This window comes from Stenella coeruleoalba, assembly GCF_951394435.1.
Source record: "Stenella coeruleoalba genome assembly, chromosome: 21".
Classification (NCBI taxonomy): Eukaryota; Metazoa; Chordata; class Mammalia; order Artiodactyla; family Delphinidae; genus Stenella; species Stenella coeruleoalba.
The window spans coordinates 4,121,220-4,143,603 of NC_137167.1; the positions used below are offsets into that span (position 1 = coordinate 4,121,220).

General features: G+C 51.2%; 1 protein-coding gene across 1 annotated transcript in view; it reads left to right on the forward strand.

Moving 5' to 3' along the window:
- The window catches only part of ANK1 (ankyrin 1), a 90,235-nt gene that overhangs the window by 60,735 nt on the left and 7,116 nt on the right, over positions 1–22,384 (forward strand). Inside the window, exons 32-38 of the mRNA XM_079908882.1 lie at positions 800–925; positions 1,052–1,171; positions 2,193–2,271; positions 2,533–2,607; positions 4,596–4,727; positions 6,008–6,154; positions 19,521–20,079. Coding sequence (XP_079765008.1) covers positions 800–925; positions 1,052–1,171; positions 2,193–2,271; positions 2,533–2,607; positions 4,596–4,727; positions 6,008–6,154; positions 19,521–20,079 — 1,238 coding nt within the window. The remainder of the gene's footprint in view (positions 1–799; positions 926–1,051; positions 1,172–2,192; positions 2,272–2,532; positions 2,608–4,595; positions 4,728–6,007; positions 6,155–19,520; positions 20,080–22,384) is intronic.

Below are 22,384 nucleotides of genomic sequence, written 5' to 3' on the forward strand. Positions count from 1 at the left end.
GAGGTTAAGCAACTTGCCCAAGGTCACACAGCTAAGTAGATGGCAGAGAAAGGATTTGTCCCAGGAGTCTGACCACAGAGCCCACTTTCCCTGCCACGCCAGGGGCAGCACCCAGATGAGGAAGCAGGGGAGGGGCTGGCAGATGGGGGAGCAGTAAAGAACGGGGACTAGGTTTGAACCTGTTACCCATCCCAGGGTCCTCACTCAGGTTAAGATGTGTGACAAAGCAGGGCCTTTCTGAAGATCTGGCCTCAGAGGCTGTGCTGAGCCTTCTGGGGGCTCGGAGGGCCTGGAAGAAGGACCACAGGGCTGGGACCTGCCTCTAGTGCTGTTTTGGGCACTAACCAGTCTCCTTGGGCCTCAGTTTCCTCCACTGTCAAATGGGTTCACGATAACGTCTCAGTTGAAAGCATTATATACACAGTAGGGATCATTGTATCATGGGTGAGATTAAACCACAGCGTGGTCCTCCTGGCGCTCATATAAAGTAAACATGGTTGGATGGTGTTAAAAGAGATCAATGTGTTTCGGAAGCCATATTGTGATTTCCTAGTGGAATTCTAGAGTATTCTGACAGCAACGCTGACCAACCATGCAGGGACACGTGAAGAGTCCTGCTTACTATAAACTCCTCTGAAGGAAGGGAGCATCCACCATAACCTTTCCGAAACAGCCAGTGGGGCCTCCCAGAGCACGGCCCCTGGGGGGTCGTGGGGAAGCAGAGACGGGAGCGGACAGGCGGGCCCGGGCATCTGGGCATTGCTCCTGACCAGCTGCGTTTGCTTTCCCTTTCCTGCAGGTTTTGGAAGGAATGCCCCTCTTCGCAGAGCTCTCCGGGAACCTGGTGCCCATCAAGAAGGCCGCGCAGCAGCGGAGTTTCCTCTTCCAGTCTTTCCGGGAGAGCCGGTTGGCCATTCCTGTCAAGGTGCGGCCTCCTCTCGCCCACCCCTCGCCCGGGTCTAGAAGTCCGGGAGGTGGAGAGCTCTGAGCCAGCTGGGCTGGTGGCCAGTGGGGCGGCCCCTGACTCTCCCTTTTGTGTGACCGAGTCTAGGTGAGGGACAGCAGTCGAGATCCAGCAGGGTCCTTGTCATTCCTGCGCAAGGCGATGAAGTACGAGGACACGCAGCACATCCTCTGCCACCTAAACATCACCATGCCACCCTGCACCAAGGTGAGCGCCCTGCCGGGACTGTCAGCCGAACCGGTGGAGAAAGGCCCTGGGCTCTCCCCCGACACGGGCTGTGGCCCAGCCCTTCCCGCAAAGCTCGGGAACAAACGTCAGGGTGTGAGGGCGACGCGCGTGTTCACACCGAGGCCCCGAGCTCCCCAGGGTGCCCCTTCCAGGACGTTGGAAGGCGAGGCCTGACAACCGGGTGGCCGGTGGCTCAAGGTGTCCCAGCCACGTCAGGGCTCTTTTGGAGCCTCTTTTTCCTCTACTTACTTGTCTTGCCCAGGCCCTCAGAGAAGGGAAGCCTGGTGTCTCAGCCCTGCGCTCGCCCAGGGCTCTGAGCTCAGCAGAGGTGTGGGCACCAAGCGTCACTGGTGCCTGGGAGCAGCTGAGTCTCCGCTGCGCTGGAGGGAGGGTCTCTCTTGCTGGTGTCGTCCTGTCAGTTTCATCATCAGCCTTTCATGCCGAACTAGACAAACAAGGTCACATCCAGATATCTGAGGCTCGTTTTCTCCTTTCTGTCTGAGGACTAGGGAGAACCGACTTCCCTTTCACAGGCGGGTTTCCCACAGCCTTGAACAAGCATCCCGGTGCTTTGCCACAGCGTGCGAAGGCTTGGGCATCAAAAACCGGTCTTTTGAGCAGAAAGGAATCCAAAAAGAAAAACTTTTTTAAAAATTCAAACTCCAGCTCCACCCACTTACTGGCTGAGTTACCTTGGGCGGGTTAGTCTGCCCTCTGGGTCTCAGTTTCCTCCTCCCCGGTGAGATGGGAGGAATGATGGTACCTACCTCATAGGGAGTTGTGTCCATCAAGCAGGGCCTGGCACGTGATGAGGGCCGTGTGAGCTTATCCTTAATGATAATAATAATAAAGTACGTTAAGACTCCCTCTCGCCCCCCCTCTGCCCACACTTCTACCCTGTGTGTCGAGGCTCCAGGCAGTGCAGCTGCCCATCGCCTGCCAGGCCAGGCGTCCTCCCCGCCTGCACCCACAGCGCTCTTTCCTGGTCTCTCTCTGGCAGGGCAGTGGAGCCGATGACCGGAGGAGGACCCTGACGCCACTGGCCCTGAGATACAGCATCCTCAGCGAGTCCACATTGGGTACCAACCTCTCTGTGACTCTCTGTGCTCACTCCCTTCCCGGGGGCGGTGAGGGAGGCAGCGTCCCCTCACCCCGACGGGAGCTCCGAGCTGACACCATTGGCTCAGCCCTTGGCTGGGGTCTCCACTGACCCTCGCAGGCCTAGCCAGCAATCGGGTGGACATGGAGCGGGCCCCGAGCCCCTCTGAGGTCCCTCGCCCATGCCTGTCGGCTCTGTGTCCCGCCAAGGCTACTAAATGGAACGCGACGCTTCCCCCCAGGTGTCCTCAGCGGCGCAGACCGGGCTGACATGAAGATGGCTACTATATCAGAGCACCTGGGCCTCAGCTGGGCCGGTGAGTGGGGCAATTGGGGCAGAAGAGCACTTTGCCTGTCTGCACCTACCTCTGCACCTCCTCTCCGCTAAAGAGCAGCTGGTGAAGGCGTTTCTAAACCTCTTCCCTCCACCGGTGTGCCCCTGATCTGGGATTGTCGCCATGGTTTACCAATAGAGGGGGGCTCCCTCCCTCCCCCACTTCTCTCTGGTTTTCCTTTTTAGAAACTCAACTGCAGACGTTACAGGAGACCTTAGCATGGATCCAGGCTGCCCATTTTACAGATGGGGAGGCTGAGACCTAGCTAACTGGGGGGACTTCAGTTGTGCAGTGAGTTAGTGACAGAGCCCTGCAAAGCCAGCAAACCGAGAACACACACAAGCAAACAAAAAACGCGCGTCCCGCCTGCCTGCCACCGCCCCGGCCCCGCACATGCGCGTCCCGCCTGCCTGCCACTGCCCCGGCCCCGTACATGCGCGTCCCGCCTGCCTGCCACCGCCCCGGCCCCGCACATGCGCGTCCCGCCTGCCTGCCACCGCCCCCGCCCCGTACATGCGCGTCCCGCCTGCCTGCCACCGCCCCGGCCCCGCACACGCCGCCGGCCCCACAGGCTGGTGTGGCTGAAGGAAGGGAGGGAAGAAGATCAAGTCTGGACGTTTTTCATTTGTCATCTCTGGCCGTGGCTGAAGTCATACATGAGCCCCGTCCACCATGAGGGGAGACCTGACGCAACTGAGGCGGTGACAGCTCAGGCTGCGTCCTACTCAGTCGCAGGCCCTGTGACTTAATCCCCACTTTCCTGTGAGATTTTGGATGAACAGGCCCCCTTCACTCAGCCACCTGCAGAGAGGGCTTCAGACAAGCTCGGAAACCTTAGCAGTAACTTCCTGGAAGGCGGCGTGGCGGAGCTCACAGTAGAAGTTGAGACTGCTCCTCCTTTAAGCCCGAAAAGCACATCTGCTGCTGCTTCTTGGTTTTGTGTGTGTTTGTGTGTGTGGCTTGTATGTGGTGTGTGTGAGAGATGTGGTATGTGTGGTGTGTATGTGTGTGGCTTGTGTGTTGTGTGTGGGTGTGCATATGTGATGCATGTGGTGTGTGTGTGTGTATGTGTGGTGTGTGTGAGTGTGTGTATGTGTGGTGTGTGTGTGGTGTGTGTGAGTGTGTGTATGTGTGTTGTGTGGGGGTGTGTGTGAGTGTATGTGTGGTGTGTGTGTGGTGTGTGTGAGTGTGTGTGTGGTGTGTGTGTGGGGGTGTGTGTGAGTGTATGTGTGGTGTGTGTGTGGTGTGTGAGAGTGTGTGTATGTGTGGTGTGTGTGTGTGGTGTGTGTGAGTGTGTGTGTGGTGTGTGTGTGGTGTGTGTGTGTGTATGTGTGTGTGTGTGTGGGTGTGTGGAGGGGGTACATGCGTATGCTGATTCTCACCATCAGTTTCCCCTCTGGTCTTCCTCATCCTTGAAATGAGACTCCGATGCTGTTCTCTCATCTAAAGCACCTGAGAGAAATAACAATAAAAATCACGGGAGGGGAAGAGCTAGCATTCTGTATTGCCTTGCATTTAGATGGGAAATTGTATTTTCATTTTAAATGTGAATAACGCCTTTCCGGGAAGAAACGTAAACACAGTAATGCATTTCCATTGTAACTGCTTCTCCCGGGAAAGGCAGTGGCATGCAGCGCAGACCACAGCACCGAGGGAGTCAGTGGGTCCGTCCCTCTCCCGCTGTGGCCCCAGCCTGTCCTGTGACCTTGGATAAGTGGCTCAGTCTCATTCATTCAATACCTATTTACTCTCCTGGGCACGTGCCTCCTCCTGGCTCGTTCCCGGGGGATACAACAGTGTAAGTGTCAGCATTTCACCAGGTATTCCTTGGGAAGAAGGAATACCGAATCCAGAGGGAGACTGCTCTTTATCTCCTGGTCCCTGCCGGGCGCCCCACTCCACGCGCGGGCTCGGGGGCCGGGGCTGGGCTCTGGCTGGGCTCACACCCGGTCTTGGTTCTTTGTGCGCAGAGCTGGCCCGCGAGCTGCAGTTCAGCGTGGATGACATCAACAGGATCCGCGTGGAGAACCCCAACTCCTTGCTGGAGCAGAGCGTGGCCTTGTTGAACCTCTGGGTCATCCGTGAAGGCCAAGATGCAAAGAGTCAGTACCGATGGGCTGGGGAGCCTTCTCTCCCCAAAGCCTGTGCCAGGACCTCTTCTCACCAAGTAGTTCTCCCTCCAAATTCCCTGGGTGGTGTTGGCCTTTGGAACCAATCTCTTCTGCACACTCTGTCTCACACATACATACACGCACAGTCACGCACACATGCACCCCTCAGGATCCCTGGTCTTCTGGGCAAGGCTGCCGGGAGGGGATTTTGGAGAATCTTGGCCGTGATCTCTTCCCATCCTCAGAATGAGTTCACAGCGCACCAGGACCCCTAGAAGACAGACAGCATCTGTGTAGGGTGTGTGCCTTCCGGTTGAATTTCTCAAACAAATGAGGATTGTCCCCTCGGGACAGAGCCCAGTGAGGAGTCACCCCTCGGATGGAGTTCTTCTTCCAGGATTTTCTCCAACGGGGGAGGGAAGATTTGTCTCACTCTTTTCAGCCCCTCCTCCACCCCATTCCCGCATACAAAGCGCTAAGAGGAAATTGAGTGTTCACGTTTGCATGGCAAATCAGCTGGCAAGGACCAAGGATTTCCAGAAGACAGAATCCAATCATTCTCACTCATCTTCTTGTAGTATTCCTCTTAGGTTACAAAAAAACACTTCCCATGCCTTGAAATTCGCCGCTGTTAGGGTCTGGAAAAGATCGGTTAAAGGATAACAAAACACAGGTCTACCTCACTTTACGGCGCTTCGCAGATACTGTGTTTTTTTCCCAATCAAATTCAGCAGGTCTGTTCCAACAGCATTTGCTCACTTCGTGTCTGTCACATTTGGGTAATTCTCTCAGTATTTCAAAACTTCTCATTATGATTGCGTTTGTTACGCTGATCTGTTATCAGTGATCCTTATGTGACTATTAAGACTCACTGAAGGCTCAGAGGACAGTTAGCGTTTTTTAGCCATAAAATATTTTAAAGGTATGGTTGATGCCTTGTCTTTCTAGACAGAATGCTACTGCACACTTAATAGAGTAGAGTGTAGTGTAAGCACAACTTTTATATGCACTGGGAAAACAACAACATTCGTGTTCTCGCTTTACCGCGATTTTGGCTTTATTGCGTGGGCCGGACGGGAACCGCAGTGTCCCCAGATCTGCCGTCTTCTCCAAAGAGGTAGTTTGCTTTGACTTCGACAAAAGCGGGGGCCTGCAATCCCCCTCCTCGCAGTCTTCCCCCCACCCCACCAGAGTTCAGAGCTGGGCGTCCCGCGCGCCCTGCGATGGGTAGCGGTCCCCCCAGCGCCTTCCTTCCTCCCCTCTGCCCGCAGTGGAGAACCTGTACGCGGCCCTGCGGCACATCGACCGCGGCGAGATCGTGAACATGCTGGAGGGCTCGGGCAGGCAGGGCCGCAACCTGAAGCCCGACCGCCGGCCCACGGACCGGGACTACTCGTCGTCCCCCTCCCAGATGAATGGTGAGTGTCTCCTGGACGAAGGGGCCGAGCCGCCGCCTCCTGACCCTCCCTGGAACCTTCTCTCCCGGTGACCGGAGGTCAGTCTCTCTCTGGACGGGCGGTGGTGAACGCAGAGGTGGTGGGGGGCGCCCGGGGCCCGGGCAGGACGGGAGGAGCCGAGGCCCCGCTCAACGCCCCGCGTGCCGCACGCCCCCCAGCTCTGCGCATGCGCGCACCCATCGACCCAGTCGGTGGGGAGACGCAAGGGCGCTAGGTTCTGGCGCAGGTCCCATGGGGACCAGCCAGGGGGCGTCCTGAAGCCCTATTGCCGCCCCTTCTCTGAGACTAAGCGGGATCTTTTCTTCAGCCTGGTCTCTGCTTTTCTCTCCCTTTTTTCTCGCCCCATCTCTTTCCCCTGACTCGTTTTGATGTGGTTCGTTATGCCAAGAAGCCCCCATGTGACCGGGCCCCGGGGGGTCCTGACCTTTGCCCCCAGCACCCACCCCTGCGGCCTTTGAGGACACCTTCCTTTTAGCAGGGGAAGCGGCCAAGTGAGGAGCAGGGCCGGGACCCCCACTGCCCCTCCATCTCTGTCGCTGACCAGGGGTGCAGAAGCAGGGCGGAGGCCCTACCCTGCAGTGGGAGCCGCGAGGCTGGCTTCTATCCCCTTTCCGCCTGACTCCACTGCTGAGTCATCAGCCTCTTCTCTAAAATCAGCAAGTTGGATTAGAGACCTGAGGCTCCTCACAGGCCTTGAAAAGCAATATGGTTCTGTGAACCGGCTTCCATGAGGCCGGCACATGCCCCATCCCGCAGCTGCGTCGCTGTCCTCCCCCAGCTCCTAGGTCACCAGCCTTCCCGGCCACGCGCACGTGCGCGCGCTGTGTGGGCCCCTGTGGCGGGGGTCTTGTGAGTGGAAGGTGGGGACAGGGGCCCTGTCCGGGGGGATGCTGTGCCCCTGACACTGGTGACTCTCCCACATCCTGTGTCTCCTGAAACATGCCATCCAGGGCCCCTGGGCACAGGGCTCATCTGCTGACTGCGTGCTGTGGCCTTTCTCTTCTGCCTCTGACCTCACCTGGCCTGCAAGTCCGCTCTCTCCCCCACTGCCTGTCTCCACTGTCTCACCTGGGCCAGGTGTTCAGGGGCCCTCAGCCTCCACTGATGCATGTCACCAAGGGCCCCCGCCCTGATGCTGGGGCGCCCTCGCTGCCTGCTGGGACCTGTGTGCCCTCAGGGCTGTTCCCACGGAGGAGGCTTGCCCCTCAGACCCAGCGTTGAGGGCTCCCAGGCTGGCCCTCTCCCCGCTCTTGGGGGACTAGGCGGACACAGCAGGGACTGCTAAGTGACCAACTCCCTTTCACTAGGAGCGAGGGAAGGGGGCTGATTGCTGCAAACTGGGAGAAGTCAAGTGACAGAACACTTCTCCCTTTTTTACGTGATAACCGGTGACTTGGTTGGGTTTCTTAACATCCCCAGAGCTGTTTCAATCAAGTCAACTCAAGTTTTGGGGGTTTTGTCCCCCAGTTCTACGGACACCAGGCCCATAAAATTACATGAGTATAAACAAGGCAGTTACAACAATCAAAAATCTGTCAAGAGGATAGAGCCCATGTCAAGTGTTCTTATCACAATAAAAAAACTGTTCAAAAGGGCAGTTACGGACCCAGGCGTTTATGAATGTCTCCGCTGGCCTCAGGATTCCAGTTGGGCCTGGAGACTCTCATCTAACGCCTGAGCAGAGTCCGACCCCCCGTGGGCCTGGGTCCTGTGCTCCGTGACTGTGGAAAGGCTGTGCAGTTGGTCAGCTCACTTGGCAAATATTTTCTGAACACCTGCCGCGTGCCAGGAGCTGTTCTAAGCGGGGCAGATAAGTCAGTTCTCAAACAGACAAAAAGAAAGAAAGAAAGAAAAGTCCCAAACTCTGCCTTCATGGAGCTTACCTTTTGTGTAGAGAGGCAAACAAAAATATAATATGTTAAGTGAATTGTATAATGCACTAGCAAGTAGATGCTGGGAAAAAACAGACTCAAGCAAGGGGGATCAGAGTGCTGGGCTTGGGGAAGTAAATAGTGGGGTGGGAGTGGGTAGCATCTGAACAAAGGCTGGAGGGAGAGGAGGGAGAGAGCACCATACAAGCGTCCCGGGCAGTGGCCCTGAGCGGGCGTGCCTGGTGCATCCGCAGAACAGTGAGGGGCCAGAGGGGAGGAAGAAAGGGCAGGGGCAGCAGGAGGGCGGCTCTTCCAGGCCTTCCTGAGGACACTGGTTTTGCTGGGAGAGTGATGGAGAGCCGCTGGAGGTTTGGAGCAGAGGGGTCACAAGGTCTAACAAGTTTACAAGGGATCCTCCCCTGCTTTGGTTGCAGACGTCACACTCTGAATGCTTCTGTGCTTCCTGGCTGCTCTGTCGCCTGTCAGCCCTTCTGAACCCCCTCGTCCAGCAGGTGTCCCGGCAAACGCAGGCCGTGTGCCCTGTGTGCACGCTCCCCCAGGCCGGAGCAGACGCTCAGAAGCAGACGCCCGCTTGGTCCATCCTGCCTTTCTGGGCACCAGAGCTGGCTTCTGTGTATTTTTCCTGCCTTCTTTGCAGTCCCAGGAAGACCATCCCACATGTGGGTGCCCTTCTGGCCCGGAGAGAAGGAGCAGGAGGGATCAGAGGTGGAAGGACAGGGGGACAGCAGCCTCCTGCGCTTCCTCTGGCTTTCTGTCCTGGGCCGGCCCAGGCCTCTGCGCCGATGGCCACGGCGGCACCTTGCCTCCTCTGTGCTTTACCTCGTTCTCTGCTCGTCTCAGCCTCCCTGTGGGCACTCGAGGCAGTGACTGGTTGCTCTGTGGTGTCAGGAAGATAGGAACCTGAGGTCTCTTGTCCTTCCTTCCTGGCTCTTCTTGCTGTGTTTGCCTGGACTGGCCAGAGCAGAAGGGGCTTTAAGTCAAAAAGCAAGTTTGCTTCTCTTGCACAGGAGGGAACTACCCCAGGCCCTTGGAATAAACATGAAAAACAATTGCCCGTGGAGCGAAAAAAAAGCATGTTCCTAAAAATAAAACAGATTTCTCATGTAAAAGGAAAAAATGGACATCTCACATCCTGTTTGGTCAACTCCATTTGGTGTGATGAGTTGGACACAATGTCTACTTAGAAATACAGTATGTCTCATTTCTACGGACTCTTAGTGAACACGGCTAGTGAAGTGCGGCTCCTGCCTGAGTTAGGGTTGTCTGTCCACCCTTGTCTGGTTTGCTGCTGACATCAAACTAGTGGGGGCAGCGTTAGGCCTAGGTTAACGGAGACCCAGTGTGACAGCCCAGATGAGGGGAGGCTGGGGGGCGGGCCACTGCTGGACGGCTCTGCTCCAAAGCTGTGTGTTTGGTTGCCTGTTACCTGATTTCCCCAAAAGGCAGCCCCAGAGAGGAGAGCTCTAGACTGAGGGATGGGCTGGTGGCCCAGGTATGGCAGGGCCACGTGAGACTGCCAGAGAGACAGGCACTTCTGGAGCTCAACCCAGGGGACTCAGCAAACCTTCCTGTGCTGTGGTCCACCCCAGACCGTGTGAGACGGCCCTCGCTGAGCATGGCCCCTATGAGCAGTAATCCCCACTCCACTGAGTATGGACACCTACAGCCCCAGATCCACGCTTCGGGGGTGAGAGTGGGGTCAGCGGGGTCTTCTGGAGACTGAGAGGGAGCAGGGGGCGTAGCCCCTAAACACTGCGACCAGGGGAGGGCCTCCAGGACAAAACACAAGGCAGAAAGAAGTCCTGGGGGAGGGTTGCACAAGTTCCCTTCATGGACACATTTTTGCTTGGGTGAAATTCCATTCACATGAACCCCAGGAAGTTTCAAGGTGGAAAAGTCACCAAGAATGAGCCTCGGGTGTTCTGTGACCAGCAGAGTTACCCTCTCCCAGCCTTTATGAAGTCTTACTGAGATTCCCAGGAGTGAACATGTTTATCCGGCCGTATCTGAGGGACTGTCTGTGATGCATCCACTTCTGGCCAAGATGAGGCAACAGGGACTGAATATACGCTCCTGCTTGAAAGCAAAAAATGGACAAATTATATGAAACAACGGTTTTCGAGACATTGGACATCAGGCAGCAAAGGACAGTGATCTATGAGACATGGAAAATAAATGAGGTGAACCCTACAGTTGCCTAGATCACTGCCTCGAAAGAGTTTCTAAGTCATGGCAGAAGGAAGAGAAATCCAAGAAGACTCCCTGGTTCAGGAGAAGTCGCTGGGAGTCCAAGGAGACCAGGGCAGCTAGAGTTCCCTAGAGAGACAGCTGCACACAGAGAGAGCTCTGGAGACCTCCAGAAGGTTCCCCGCAAGTTTTGGTTGAATATTCATCATCTGTTCCCAATAGGCAGACTGATCGTTCACAGACACTGCATAGGGAGCACAGAATGGTCCTGTCTCGGAAATGGAGAGTGATTAGCCCTAGGTTGGTCAATGCTCCTACCTAATAAACCTTGAAAGCAAAACTCAAAAGGATCAAACTGTTTCCAAGGAACTCAACTACATAACAGAGCAAAGTTCAAGAATTGTTATAGGGATACAAAAATACCCAGCACCCAACTAGATAAAAGTCACAACATCCAATTAAAGATTACCAGACATACATACAAAGAGGCAGGGAAACACAACCCATAATAAGGAGAAAAGTCAATCAACTGAAACTGACGCAGATATTAGAATTAGCAGACAAGAATGGTAAAGCAGTTAATAACTATTTCAGATGTTTAAAAAGTGAAGTAGAGACTTGGAAGATTTTTTTTTTTTGACTGTGTTGGGTCTTCATTGCTGCGCATGGGCTTTCTCTAGTTGCAGCGAGCGGGGGCTACTCTTTGTTGCGGTGCGCAGGCTTCTCATTGTGGTGGCTTCTCTTGTTGTGGAGCACGGGGTCTAGGCTCGCGGGCTTCAGTAGTTGTGACACATGGGCTCAGTAGTTGTGGCTCACGGGCTCTAGAGCGCAGGCTCTGTAGTTGTGGCGCATGGGCTTAGTTGCTCCGTGGCATGTGGGATCTTCCCAGACCAGGGCTCGAACCCGTGTCCCCTGCATTGGCAGGCGGATTCTTAACCACTGTGCCACCAGGGAAGCCCTGGAAGATATTTTTTAAAGACCCAAACCAATCTCCTAGAGATGAAACTATAAGGTATAGGATGAATGAAGTACACTGAATGGGATTAGACATTACAGAAGAAGGGAACTTGGCAACATAGCAATAGAAACTCCAAAATGAAACACAGGAAGAAAAAAAAAAAAGCATCAGTGAGCTGTGGGGAAATCAAGTGACCTAATATTTGTGAAATTAGAGTTTCCAGCAGAGAAGGGGGCTGAAAATGTATTTGAAGAATTAATGGCCCAGAATTTTACAATTTGACAAAAACCGTAAATACACATATCCAAGAAGTTCAGTTAACTGCATGAAACATGGAAGCTACTATGCCAAGGCACATTTTAAACAAATTGGTCAGAACCTGTGACAGAGAAAGGTTAAAAGTAGCCAGAGGAAAAAAGCAAGACCTGTTATATACAAGGGGATAAAGATAAGGATTACATAAGATTTCTCATAGGAACAATGGATGTAAGACAGTGGAACAATATCTTTAAAGTAGAACACATCTTGAAAGAAACACATCTCTAAAGTAATGTAGACTTCTATATCCAGCAAAAATAACTTCCAAAAACGAAGGCAAATACAGACTTTTCCATACGCACAAAACCTGATAATTCATCACCAGGAGGTGACTGCTACAAGAAAAGTTTAAAAACAAAATCCTTGAGGCCGAAGAGAAACGACAGCAACAGAAATACAGCTCTACGCGAAGGAATGAACTGCCAAAATGCTAACCATAAGAACAAATACATAATTTTCTTGTTATTTAAATCTCTTTAAAAGATAACTGTTTAAACAAAAATAACAATATAATGTTGGGTTTCTAGCATGTGTAAAAGTAAAATATATTACAACAATGGTACAAAAGTCAAAAAATTTGAGAGAGAAATATATTATTGTAAGGTTCTTATACTATATGCCAAGCGTTATATGACATCACTTAAAAGTAGACTGTGATAGTTTAAGGATGTATACTAAAAGTCCTAAAGTCCTAAAGTAACTACTAAAATCATCAAAGAATTATAGCTAATAAGCAATCAAAATAGATAAAGTGGAAAATTTCAATTAATCCAAAAGAGGAAAAAGAGAACAGATGGGACGAAAGTAGAAATTAGCAAATGAGAGGTTTAAACCTAACCATATTAATAATCTCATTAAATGTAAATGACCTAAGTAACCCACATTAAAAGGCAGAGATAGGGACTTCCCTGGTGGCACAGTGGTTAAGAATCCTCCTGCCAATGCAGGGGACACGGGTTCGATCTGTGGTCTGGGAAGATCCCACATGCCACGGAGCAACTGAGCCCATGAACCACAACTACTGAGCCCACGTGCCACAACTACTGAAGCCCGTGCACCTAGAGCCCACGCTCCGCAGCAAGAGAAGCCACCGCGATGAGAAGCCCGCGCAAAGCAACGAAGAGTAGCCCCCACTCACTGCAACTAGAGAAAGCCTGAGCACAGCAACGAAGACTCAAATGCAGCCAAAATTAATTAATTAATTAATTAAAGGAAAAAAGGCAGAGATAGACTGGATATAAAGGTAAATTTCAAATATATACTGCCTATAAGTAATGCCTTTCAAATATAAAAACACAAATTCCTTAAAAGTAAAAAGATGAGTAAATATAAACTGTGCTAACACTAATCAAAAGAAAACTGAAGTGGCTATATTAATATCAGACAAGTGGATTTCAGAACAAATAATATTACCAGGGATAAAGACAATAATTTCATAATAAAAAGTAGTTCATCTAGAGGGCATCACAATCTTTAAATGTTTATGTACCAGTAATATAGCTATAAATACATGAAACAAAAACAGAAAAGCACAATGAGAAATAGACAAGACCACAGCTACAGTGGGAGATTTCAATACTCCATCCTGATAATTGATAGAGCAAGTGGAAAAAGGAGGAACCATATAGAAGATTGGACAACACTGTCCTTCGTCTTGACCTAATTGACATTAGGAATTGGAAAATGTAGAACATTCCACCCAATAACAACAGAATACACATTCTTTTCAATTGCCCCTAGAACAAACCAATATAGACCGTGTTATAGACTATAAAGTAAGTCTCAATAAATATAAAAGAATTCAAGTCATTCAAAGTATGTTCTCTGACCACAGTGAAATTAAATTACAAGTCAATAACTGAAAGCTACATGAGAAATCTCAAACATATGGAAACTAAATCATACACTTCTAAATAACCCATGGGTCAAAGAAGAGAGCAAAAGGGAAATTAGTACTTTGAATCAAGATATCAAAATGTATGGTATGCCAGTAAAGCAGTATTAGGGAGAAATTCATAGCGCTAAATGTCCACATTAAAAAAGAGAAAAGTTCTCAAGTCAGTGACCTCCGCTTTATAATATCTTAAGATATTTGAAAAAGAAGAGCAAATTAAACCCAAAGTAAACAGAAGGGAGATAATAAAGATCAGAGCGGAAATCAATGAAGTTGAAAACAGAAAACACTAGGGAAAATCCATAAAACCAAAGGCTGGTTCTTTGAAATGATCAATAAATTGATAAGCATCCAGCCAGACTGAGAGAGGCAACATCACTAAAGACTGAAGAAAACTATAATTCGAAGAGATACATGCACCCCAATGTTCACTGCAGCACTATTCACAATAGCCAGGACATGGAAGCAACCTAAGTGTCCATCGACAGACGAATGGATAAGGAAGATGTGGTACATATATACAATGGAATATTACTCAGCCATAAAAAATGAAATAATGCCATTTGTAGCAACATGGATGGACCTAGAGATTATCATACAAAGTGAAGTGAGTCAGAAAGAGAAAGACAGTCCTTTCTGTCCTCTGCATTGGCTGAAAGACAGCCAATGCAGAGGACACGCGTTCGAGCCCTGGTCCGGGAAGATCCCACACGCCGTGGAGCAACGAAGCCCATGCACCACAACTACTGAGCCTGTGCTCTAGAGCCCGTGAGCCACAACTACTGAGCCTGCACGCCACAACTACTGAAGCCCACGCACCTAGAGCCCGTGCTCTGCAACAAGAGAAGCCACTGCAATGAGAAGCCTGCGCACGGCAACGGAGAGTAGCCCCCGCTCACCGCAACTAGAGAAAGCCCGCACACAGCAACGAAGACCCAATGCAGCCAATAAATAAATAAATAAATTTATTTAAAAAAAGAGAAAGACAAATACCATATGATACAACTTATATGTGGAATCTAATAGGACACAAATGAACGTATCTATGAAACAGAAACAGATTCACAGACATAGAGAACAGACTTGTGGTTGCCAAGGGGGAGGGAGGGTGGGGGAAGGGTGGATGGGAGGCTGGGATTAGTAGATGCAAACTATTATGTATAGAATGGATAAACAACAAGGTCCTACTGTATAGCACAGGGAACTATATTCAATATCCTGTGATAAACCATGATAGAAAAAAACTATGAAAAAGAATGTATATTTATGTATAACTGAATCGCTTTGCTGTACAGTAGAAATTAACACAACATTGTAAATCAACTATACTTCAATAAAATAAATTTAAAAAATAACCAATATTCCCACCAAGAAAACTCCAAGCCTAGAGGACTTAAGTGGTGAATGCTACCAGACATTTAAGGAAGAAATAACTCGTTAAGAAAATTGTAAAGGACATAATGCTTCCCAACTCATTCTATGAGGCCAGCATTACATTTTTGGTGAAAAAAAAGAAAGCCATTACAGGAAAACTACAGACCAATATCCTTCATGAACATTCATGCAAAAATCTCTAAACTAAATTTTAGCAAATCAAATCCAACACTATATAAAAGTGCATCATGACCAAGTGGGGTTTATCCAAGGAATGCAAAATGGTTGAATATTCTAAAATAAATCAGTATCTGGTTCTGCATGTAAGGAGCTTGGATGTCACCACTCCATGCTAACAACAAGTAAAAAGCCACACGGTTTGAAAAATCAGTAACTCTTCTAGGGTCTGTAAGAGAAGTGAGGACTTAGGGCAAATCGCTGTCCCCCAAATTGGAGAGTCTGCTAGCAGAGCCCTAAAAGGGCACCTACAAAAAACCTGAAGCTAGCATTACACTTAATGGTGAAAGACCGAGTGCTTTCCCTCTAAGTGCAGTAACAAGCCAATGATGTCTGCTCCCCTGGCTTCTGTTCAACCTTGTCCTAAAGGTGCTGCCGGTACAATAAGGCAAGTAAGAGAAATAAAAGGCAGCCAGATTGGAGAGGAAGAAGTAAACTGTCTTTGTTCACAGACAACGTGATATATATAAAAATCCAATGGAATCTAAAAAATGAGTTTGGTAAGGTTGCAGGATACAATTTCAGTATATTAAAAAAATCAATTGAATTCTATATACTAGGAATGAACAAGTGGAAATTGAAATTGAAAAAAGAATACCCTTTAAGATAGCACTGAAAAAAATTGAAACACTTGGAGCTGAATCTGATAAAAGATGTGAAAGACACACATTGAAAACTACAAAACGTTGCCCAAAGGAATTTTAAAAGACCTAAATAAATGTAGAGATACACCCCTGTTCATGGGTCAGAAGACTCGATACTTTGTCAGTTCTCCCTGAAACAATCTATATATTTGATGCAACCCCAGTCAAAATCCCAGTAGGCTTTTCTGTGGAAAGTGACAAAGTGTTTCTAAAATTCATATGGAAAAGACCTAGAACATCCAAAACAGCTTTGAAAAAGAACAAAGTTGGAGGACTTACACTGACTTCAAAATTTATTACAAAGCTACAGTGATCAATACGGTGTGGTATTGCCATAAAGACAGATAAGTCAATGGAACACGATAGAATCCAGAAACAATAAAACCACACATACAGGAAAAACTGCTCTTCAGCAAAGGTGCAAAGGCAATTCAGTGGATAATCTTTACAGTATGTGTGCTGGAACACTTGGATATTCATATGCAGAAATGAACTGGGATTCACACCTTACATCACATACAAAAATTACCACAAAATGGATCATAGATTAAATGTAAAACCTGTGACTATAAAAATTCTTGGTTAAACATAAGAGAAAACCCTAGAGATCTTGGATAAGGCAAATATTTCTTAGGTGCAACACCCGAAGTACAATCCATAAAAGAACAAATGGATAAGTTGGACTTCATCAAAATTTAGAACTTCCGCACTTTAAAATGCACCGTTTAAAAAAATGAAGAAGAAAAAGAAGCTACTGATTGGGAGAAAGTATTGGCTAATAATCATCTGATATAGGACTTGTATCCACAATACATAAAGAACTCTCAAAACTCAATAATAAGAAAACAACCCAAGTTTTAGAGTGAGCAAAAGACTTGAACTTAACCCAGAAGATAGACAAATAGCAAATAAGCACACAAAAAGATGCTCAGCGTCATTAGTCATCAGAGAAAGACAAATTAAAACTATAAGTAGATACGCTACACATCTATAAGAAGAGCTAGAACAAAAAACGAAAAAAACGAAAAACATACCAAGTGTTGAGGATGTGGAGGAACTGGGAGCCCATGCGCTGCTCGTGGGGATGTAAATGGGACAATCACTTTGGAAAAACTTTGGTTGTTTCTTAAAAAGTTAAACATATACCTACAGTGTGATCTAGACATTCAGCAATAACAATGGATGAATTATCAATACATGCAACAACATGGATGAAATTAGGCCGAGTGAAAAAAAAAACAGACAAAAAAGATTCCACACTGTATAGTTCCATTTATATACAATTCTGGCAAATGCAGCTCCTGTATAGTGACAGAATGCAGATTAGTGGTTACCTGGGAGTCGGGTGGCAGAATGAAGGAGTACAAAGGATCCTGAGGAAACCTCTCAGGGATGATGAATGGCCCTTCTCTTCACGGTGGTGATGGTTTCATGGGTGTTTCCCTGTATCAGAAATGATCAGATTATCTACTTTAAATATGTGGATTTATTGTATGCCAACTATACCTCCTTGAAGCTATCTTTAAAATATATTAATGGCAAAATCTAGTGAAAGGACCACTCTCACTGTGTTCCTTAAGCAAGTTGCTCAATCTCTGGTTTCCTAATCTATAAAGTAGGAATAATGTTGTCGTGACAATTAAAAATAACATGTTGGATATATTTCATATGAAAGAGAGCTCAATTAGTAATGGTAATAATAGAATAATGCTTTCAAGAAGAAAAAAAATTATGTGATTCTTAAATGCTCTGCTCGCAGATATCTGGAGAGATTTCTGTAGAGGGTTGGAAGGCCATTTGCCCTGGTTTCCCAGTTAGGTCACAGTTTCACGTGCAGTGACTTGGTGTTACTGTCGTGGGAAGATCTGACCCACCCATTTCCCCCACCACCCTCCTCTCTTTGTCCCTCCGAGTTTGGCCAGAGCTGGAGGGGTCCCTTGGTCCCTGTCACTGCACAGCCCTACCCCCAGCCAGCCCCCCCGCCATGGTCTGTTTCTCGTTCTCCTAATTTTGGAATCTGGAACCACGTAGACTTGTAGAGATCAGTCAGGAGGAAAACTCTCCGGAAAGATTACAAGGCAGAATGAATGTCAAGCACGTGGCCTGGTTGCCGGCACCTTGAACACCTGTAATCGTTGGCAATTTCGGTTTCACTGCATATGGGCTAGGTCATCGGTTCTGGCTCCTGTGTCCCCCTCACATCTGAAAGCTCTGCAGTGGGACAGCATAGACAGGTTCCCTGTTCTTGGAGTTGACAGTCATGCGAACCAGGACAGGCTCAAAGATGGGGGAATCCAAGGTGAGCTGGAGTCGTTGGGAGAACGTTGTGAAAGAAAGAGGACAAAGAGAACCTGTCGTGTGTGTGTGTGTGTCTGTGTGTGTTTATAATCCCCAACCCTTTAGCATGTATGGTGCCTGGCGTGGAAGCAGACCTCATTTCATATTTTCTGGTTGAAGAAGTGAGTGAAGGAGGACAGCTGAGTTCTATCAGAAGCAGAGAAGCTAGAGGACAGGAGCTGAGGCTCAGTTGGGAGTGACGAGGGCCCGTCTGGCCAGGAGAGAGGTTAAGCCAGATGCAGGGGTGGGGAGCGGTGAGGGTTGAATGGCAGGATGAAGATTGCAGACACTGGGTTAGGGGCCTCTCGGGACGTGGCAGGAAGGTCCCTGGAGACCCTGCAGGGGCAGCCCCACCCATGCCCAGGGTCCCCTTCGGCTCTGCTGGATCTTCAGAGGTTGTGAGCACACACCTGCTCCCGGGTCCCCAGACAGGCTGGGCCAAGTGGAGAATCTTGCCTTCTAGGCCCCCCTCAGACTGGCACCTGCTCCGAAGGGGAGGCAGAGGCCCTCTTCCCCTGCTGCAGGGACCGCCCCCCTCCCCAAGCTGGAGGAGAGCAGAGGCCCCACCCAAGGGAACCCCGTCCAGGACACGCACACTGATCCCACACTTAAACCTGCTGCCCCCTCAGCATCCTGGTCTGCACACCAGACCCAACCGGGAGACTATCACCGACTCGTGTCCGAGCCCGTCCCCAGGGAACAGGCTTGGGAACAGGCTTTGCTGACCACAGGGCTGCACGGTAGGGGCCTGGGCCCGCCGGCTCCCTTCCCCTGGGTCACAGCTGACCTGGCGGGATCGGCAGGCAGAGTTCTGAGGAAACAGCATTGTGCCCGGGACCTCGTGCGCCCTGAGGACACGCCCTCGTGCCACTTTGGCTCATTCACAGTTCTGGGAACACATACACTGCTTGCGGCTAAGCGACTTCATCCCAAACCGAGCGGTTTCCCGTTTGACCGCTGCACCGAGGTCTGTGGATACTCGGTGTGCTCGCCAGCCCCGCCGGGGCTCGGTCAGCGACCCTGGCTCTGGGGCTGCCCTCTCCCTTGGAGGTGCATTCCTAACAGAGCCCCCAAGGGCTGTGCCCAAGGGACGCTGGTGCAAAGAGACAGCAGCCCTGCCTTCCGCGCGGCCACTGAGCAGTGGCGCTTTCACCTGATTGCGGACGGCTCGAGCCCCAGCCTCTGGATCAAGACGTCTTGATCCGCGCTCTGGACTGGAAGAGAAAGCATTCCAACCTCTTCTCTTTGCGTCCAGCAAAGGAGCCCCCTCCCCGCCCTCACCCCTGGCTGCCCCCTCTTCCTCAGCCCCCAGAGCCTTGTTCTCTTGCCCGGGTGCCTGGGCAGAAGCCACAAGGCTTGGGGAGGCCCGCACCGCCGGAATGCGCATGCGCCTCAGTGGCCGTGCCTGTGCGCGCGTGACCGGCACGTGAGCGCGCGTGACGGAAGGTCACAGCTGGAGCATGTCGCCCTCTGTCTGCCCATCCAGGTTACTCCTCGCTGCAGGACGAGCTGCTGTCCCCCGCCTCCCTGCACTACGCGCTCCCCTCTCCGCTGCGCGCAGACCAGTACTGGAGCGAGGTGGCCGTCCTAGACGCCATCCCCGTGGCGGGCACGGAGCATGACGCCATGCTGGAGATGTCTGACATGCAGGTGTGGTCCGCGGGCCTCACGCCCTCGTTGGTCACTGCTGAGGACTCCTCTCTGGAGTGCAGCAAGGCCGAGGACTCGGACGCCACCGGCCACGAGTGGAAGCTGGAGGGGGCGCTCTCCGAGGGACCCCAGGGCCCCATGCTGGGCTCTCTGGACCTCGTGGAGGACGACACAGTGGATTCAGATGCCGCAAATGGCCTTATCGATTTGCTTGACCAGGAGGAAGGTCAGAGGTCAGAAGAGAAGCTGCCAGGTCATGAGAGGCAGGAGGACTCGACAGGTGCAGGGCAGGGCTCAGGGAATGAAGTGTCTCTTGTTTCAGGCCAGCAGAGGGTACAAGCCCGCATCACAGAATCCCACACCGTGAGTCGGGTGATGGACTCCAGCCAGGACAGGTAAGGGCTGGGCCGCCGTGCGGGATGCCTTTCACCGTCCTGGGCTTCTGGCAGCGAGTACGGAGGGAACTCGGGCGCCGCTGTCCCCCGATGCTGTGTTCTAAATACACTGGCGCAAATAAGTTCAGTAAGGCGCCAGCTCGCCTCTGAAGCCGCCCAGCCCGCGCTCAGGCCTCTGTCTTGTGAGAGTGGAGCTGTGTCTGCAAAGGCCAGTCCCTCCCCCAGAACCACCCCCACCCCACCCCCCTCGCCAGCCCCATCTTTTGGCCAGCAGGAGAGAGGCTGAGGGTGTTGGGAGAAGGGAGAGCATCCCTGGGAGAGAGATTGTAAGGCTGGGAGAAGCCACGTCCCTGAAGTACAGCTGAGCTGGGTGCTCTGGGCCCCCGTCGCTGTTGTGTGTTGATTGCTGAAATCAAACCGTATTTGGAAACCTAGAAGCACCAGGGCCCAGGGAAGCTATGTGTGCAGTCACACAGCCTGCGTGTGACAGAGCTGATAAGGCTGCCCTTTCTACTTACACCCTTTTGAAGGAGTGAGGCCAGCGGGCTTATCAGGGGCAGGACAGAGCTTCAGCTGTTGAAGATGGTTATTCTCCTGGGTAGCTCCTTACCACCCTTCCTGCGATGAGAAGGCCTGTGATGACAGGTCCAGCAGCAGGATGCCCGTTGGCAGTGCAGGCAGATGGCCTGATGCCCCTCTGAGACACAGAGTCCCCAGGCCACGTGCATGCAGTGGACATCCGCCACACTCCAGCACTGGGCTGAGAGCAGAGTGGGGCTTGGAGCGAGAGAGACAGACAGTGACAGGTATCGCCTTGGCCTCCGGGGCTGGCACAGGAAGGGAGGGGCAAAGGCCCTTTCCTCTGTGTCGCTTTGCTGCCTGAATTTTCCTAAAGCAAGGAGATAGTTCCTGTGCTCCCAGAAGGCTGTGGCCACCCAGGGAGCTCAGATCCAGCCAGGCCGTGGGAAATCTATTCTCCTTTCCTCTTCCCACCCGCATCCTCCTCCCAGAAGCCCGGGCAGACGGCCCTTCCCCAGGCTCCACTCGGTGTGGCCCGCATCCCCCAGCAGGAGGGAAAACGAAGTTGCTTAGGAGACAAGACAGCAAGGATTCATTTAGTGTCCCAAACGAATCCTTCGACGCTTCGGGAAAATCGGGCACACTGAGCCGTGAGGATTCAAGTGAAATCCCACCTTCCAACCGCTGGCGATGGCCGTTCACTCAACAAGCACTGATTGGATGTTCCCGTGCGCCGCCCACTGCACCACTGTGACAGCAGGGTCCCTAGACAGGGACCAGAGGCCTGGGGGCCGGGCCTCAGAACGTTACAGGATGGCTCTGTGACCGGGGTCAGCGCTCCCATGGGGACGGATGAATTTCATTCACTCACTCAACAGTGTGTATTGAATGCCTACTGTGCGCCAGGCCCCTGTGTGAAGTGCCTCGGAGCGCGGCTGTGGCATTGAGCAAAGCAGATGGTCTCTACGTGCAAGACGTTTATGTTCTAGTGGGGAGACTGACGATATAAACAGATAAAGTAAATGGAATTAAAAGTAATTAAAAGAGAGATGCTAATTAATGCTAAGTGCTAAACAGAAGAATAAAGCAGGGAAGGGGGTGGTTGAAATCATGGACGGGGCGGGCAGGGACACCGGAGAGTGGCTCGCGGGAAAGACATAAAGGAATTCAGGTGATGAACGACGTGAACGCCTGAGCGGAGCCAGCAGAAGGCTCAGCCAGGGCAGAGGCCTCGGAGCAGCGTGCGACCCGCACTGTCGAGGGGCAGCGAGAAGGTGCCTGTGCCTAGAGCAGGGTGATCACGGGAGGTGAGGTCAGGGAAGTGATGGGGCCGGACATGTCAGGCCTCGGGGTCCTGGAGAGACTGGCATTTCCTGGGTGGGATGGAGAACCATTGGAGGGTTTTGAGCAGAGGAGCGAGGTGATCTGGCCACGGCCGGCCACAGCCAAGGGTAGAGGCAGGAAGATGAGCTGGAAGCAGGAGTCGATGGTGACGTGGACCGAGATGGTGGCTGTTTGGTGGCCAGGAGTGGTCGTGTTCAGGGTGTGTTTTTGAAAGTTGAACCAAAAGGGTTTCCTGGCAAATAAGATATAGAGTGTGAGAGAAAGAAGGACGTCCAAGACGACACGGGTGTCCTTGGCCTGACACCTGGAGGGACGAGGTTGCCATCTACTGCAGTGGGAGGATGGCTGGAACATGTCCGGGGAGAAGACCCTAAGTGTGAACTTGGCTGGGCTGCCCATGCGATGCCCATCAGAAACCCCAAGGACAGACGTCAAGGAGGCA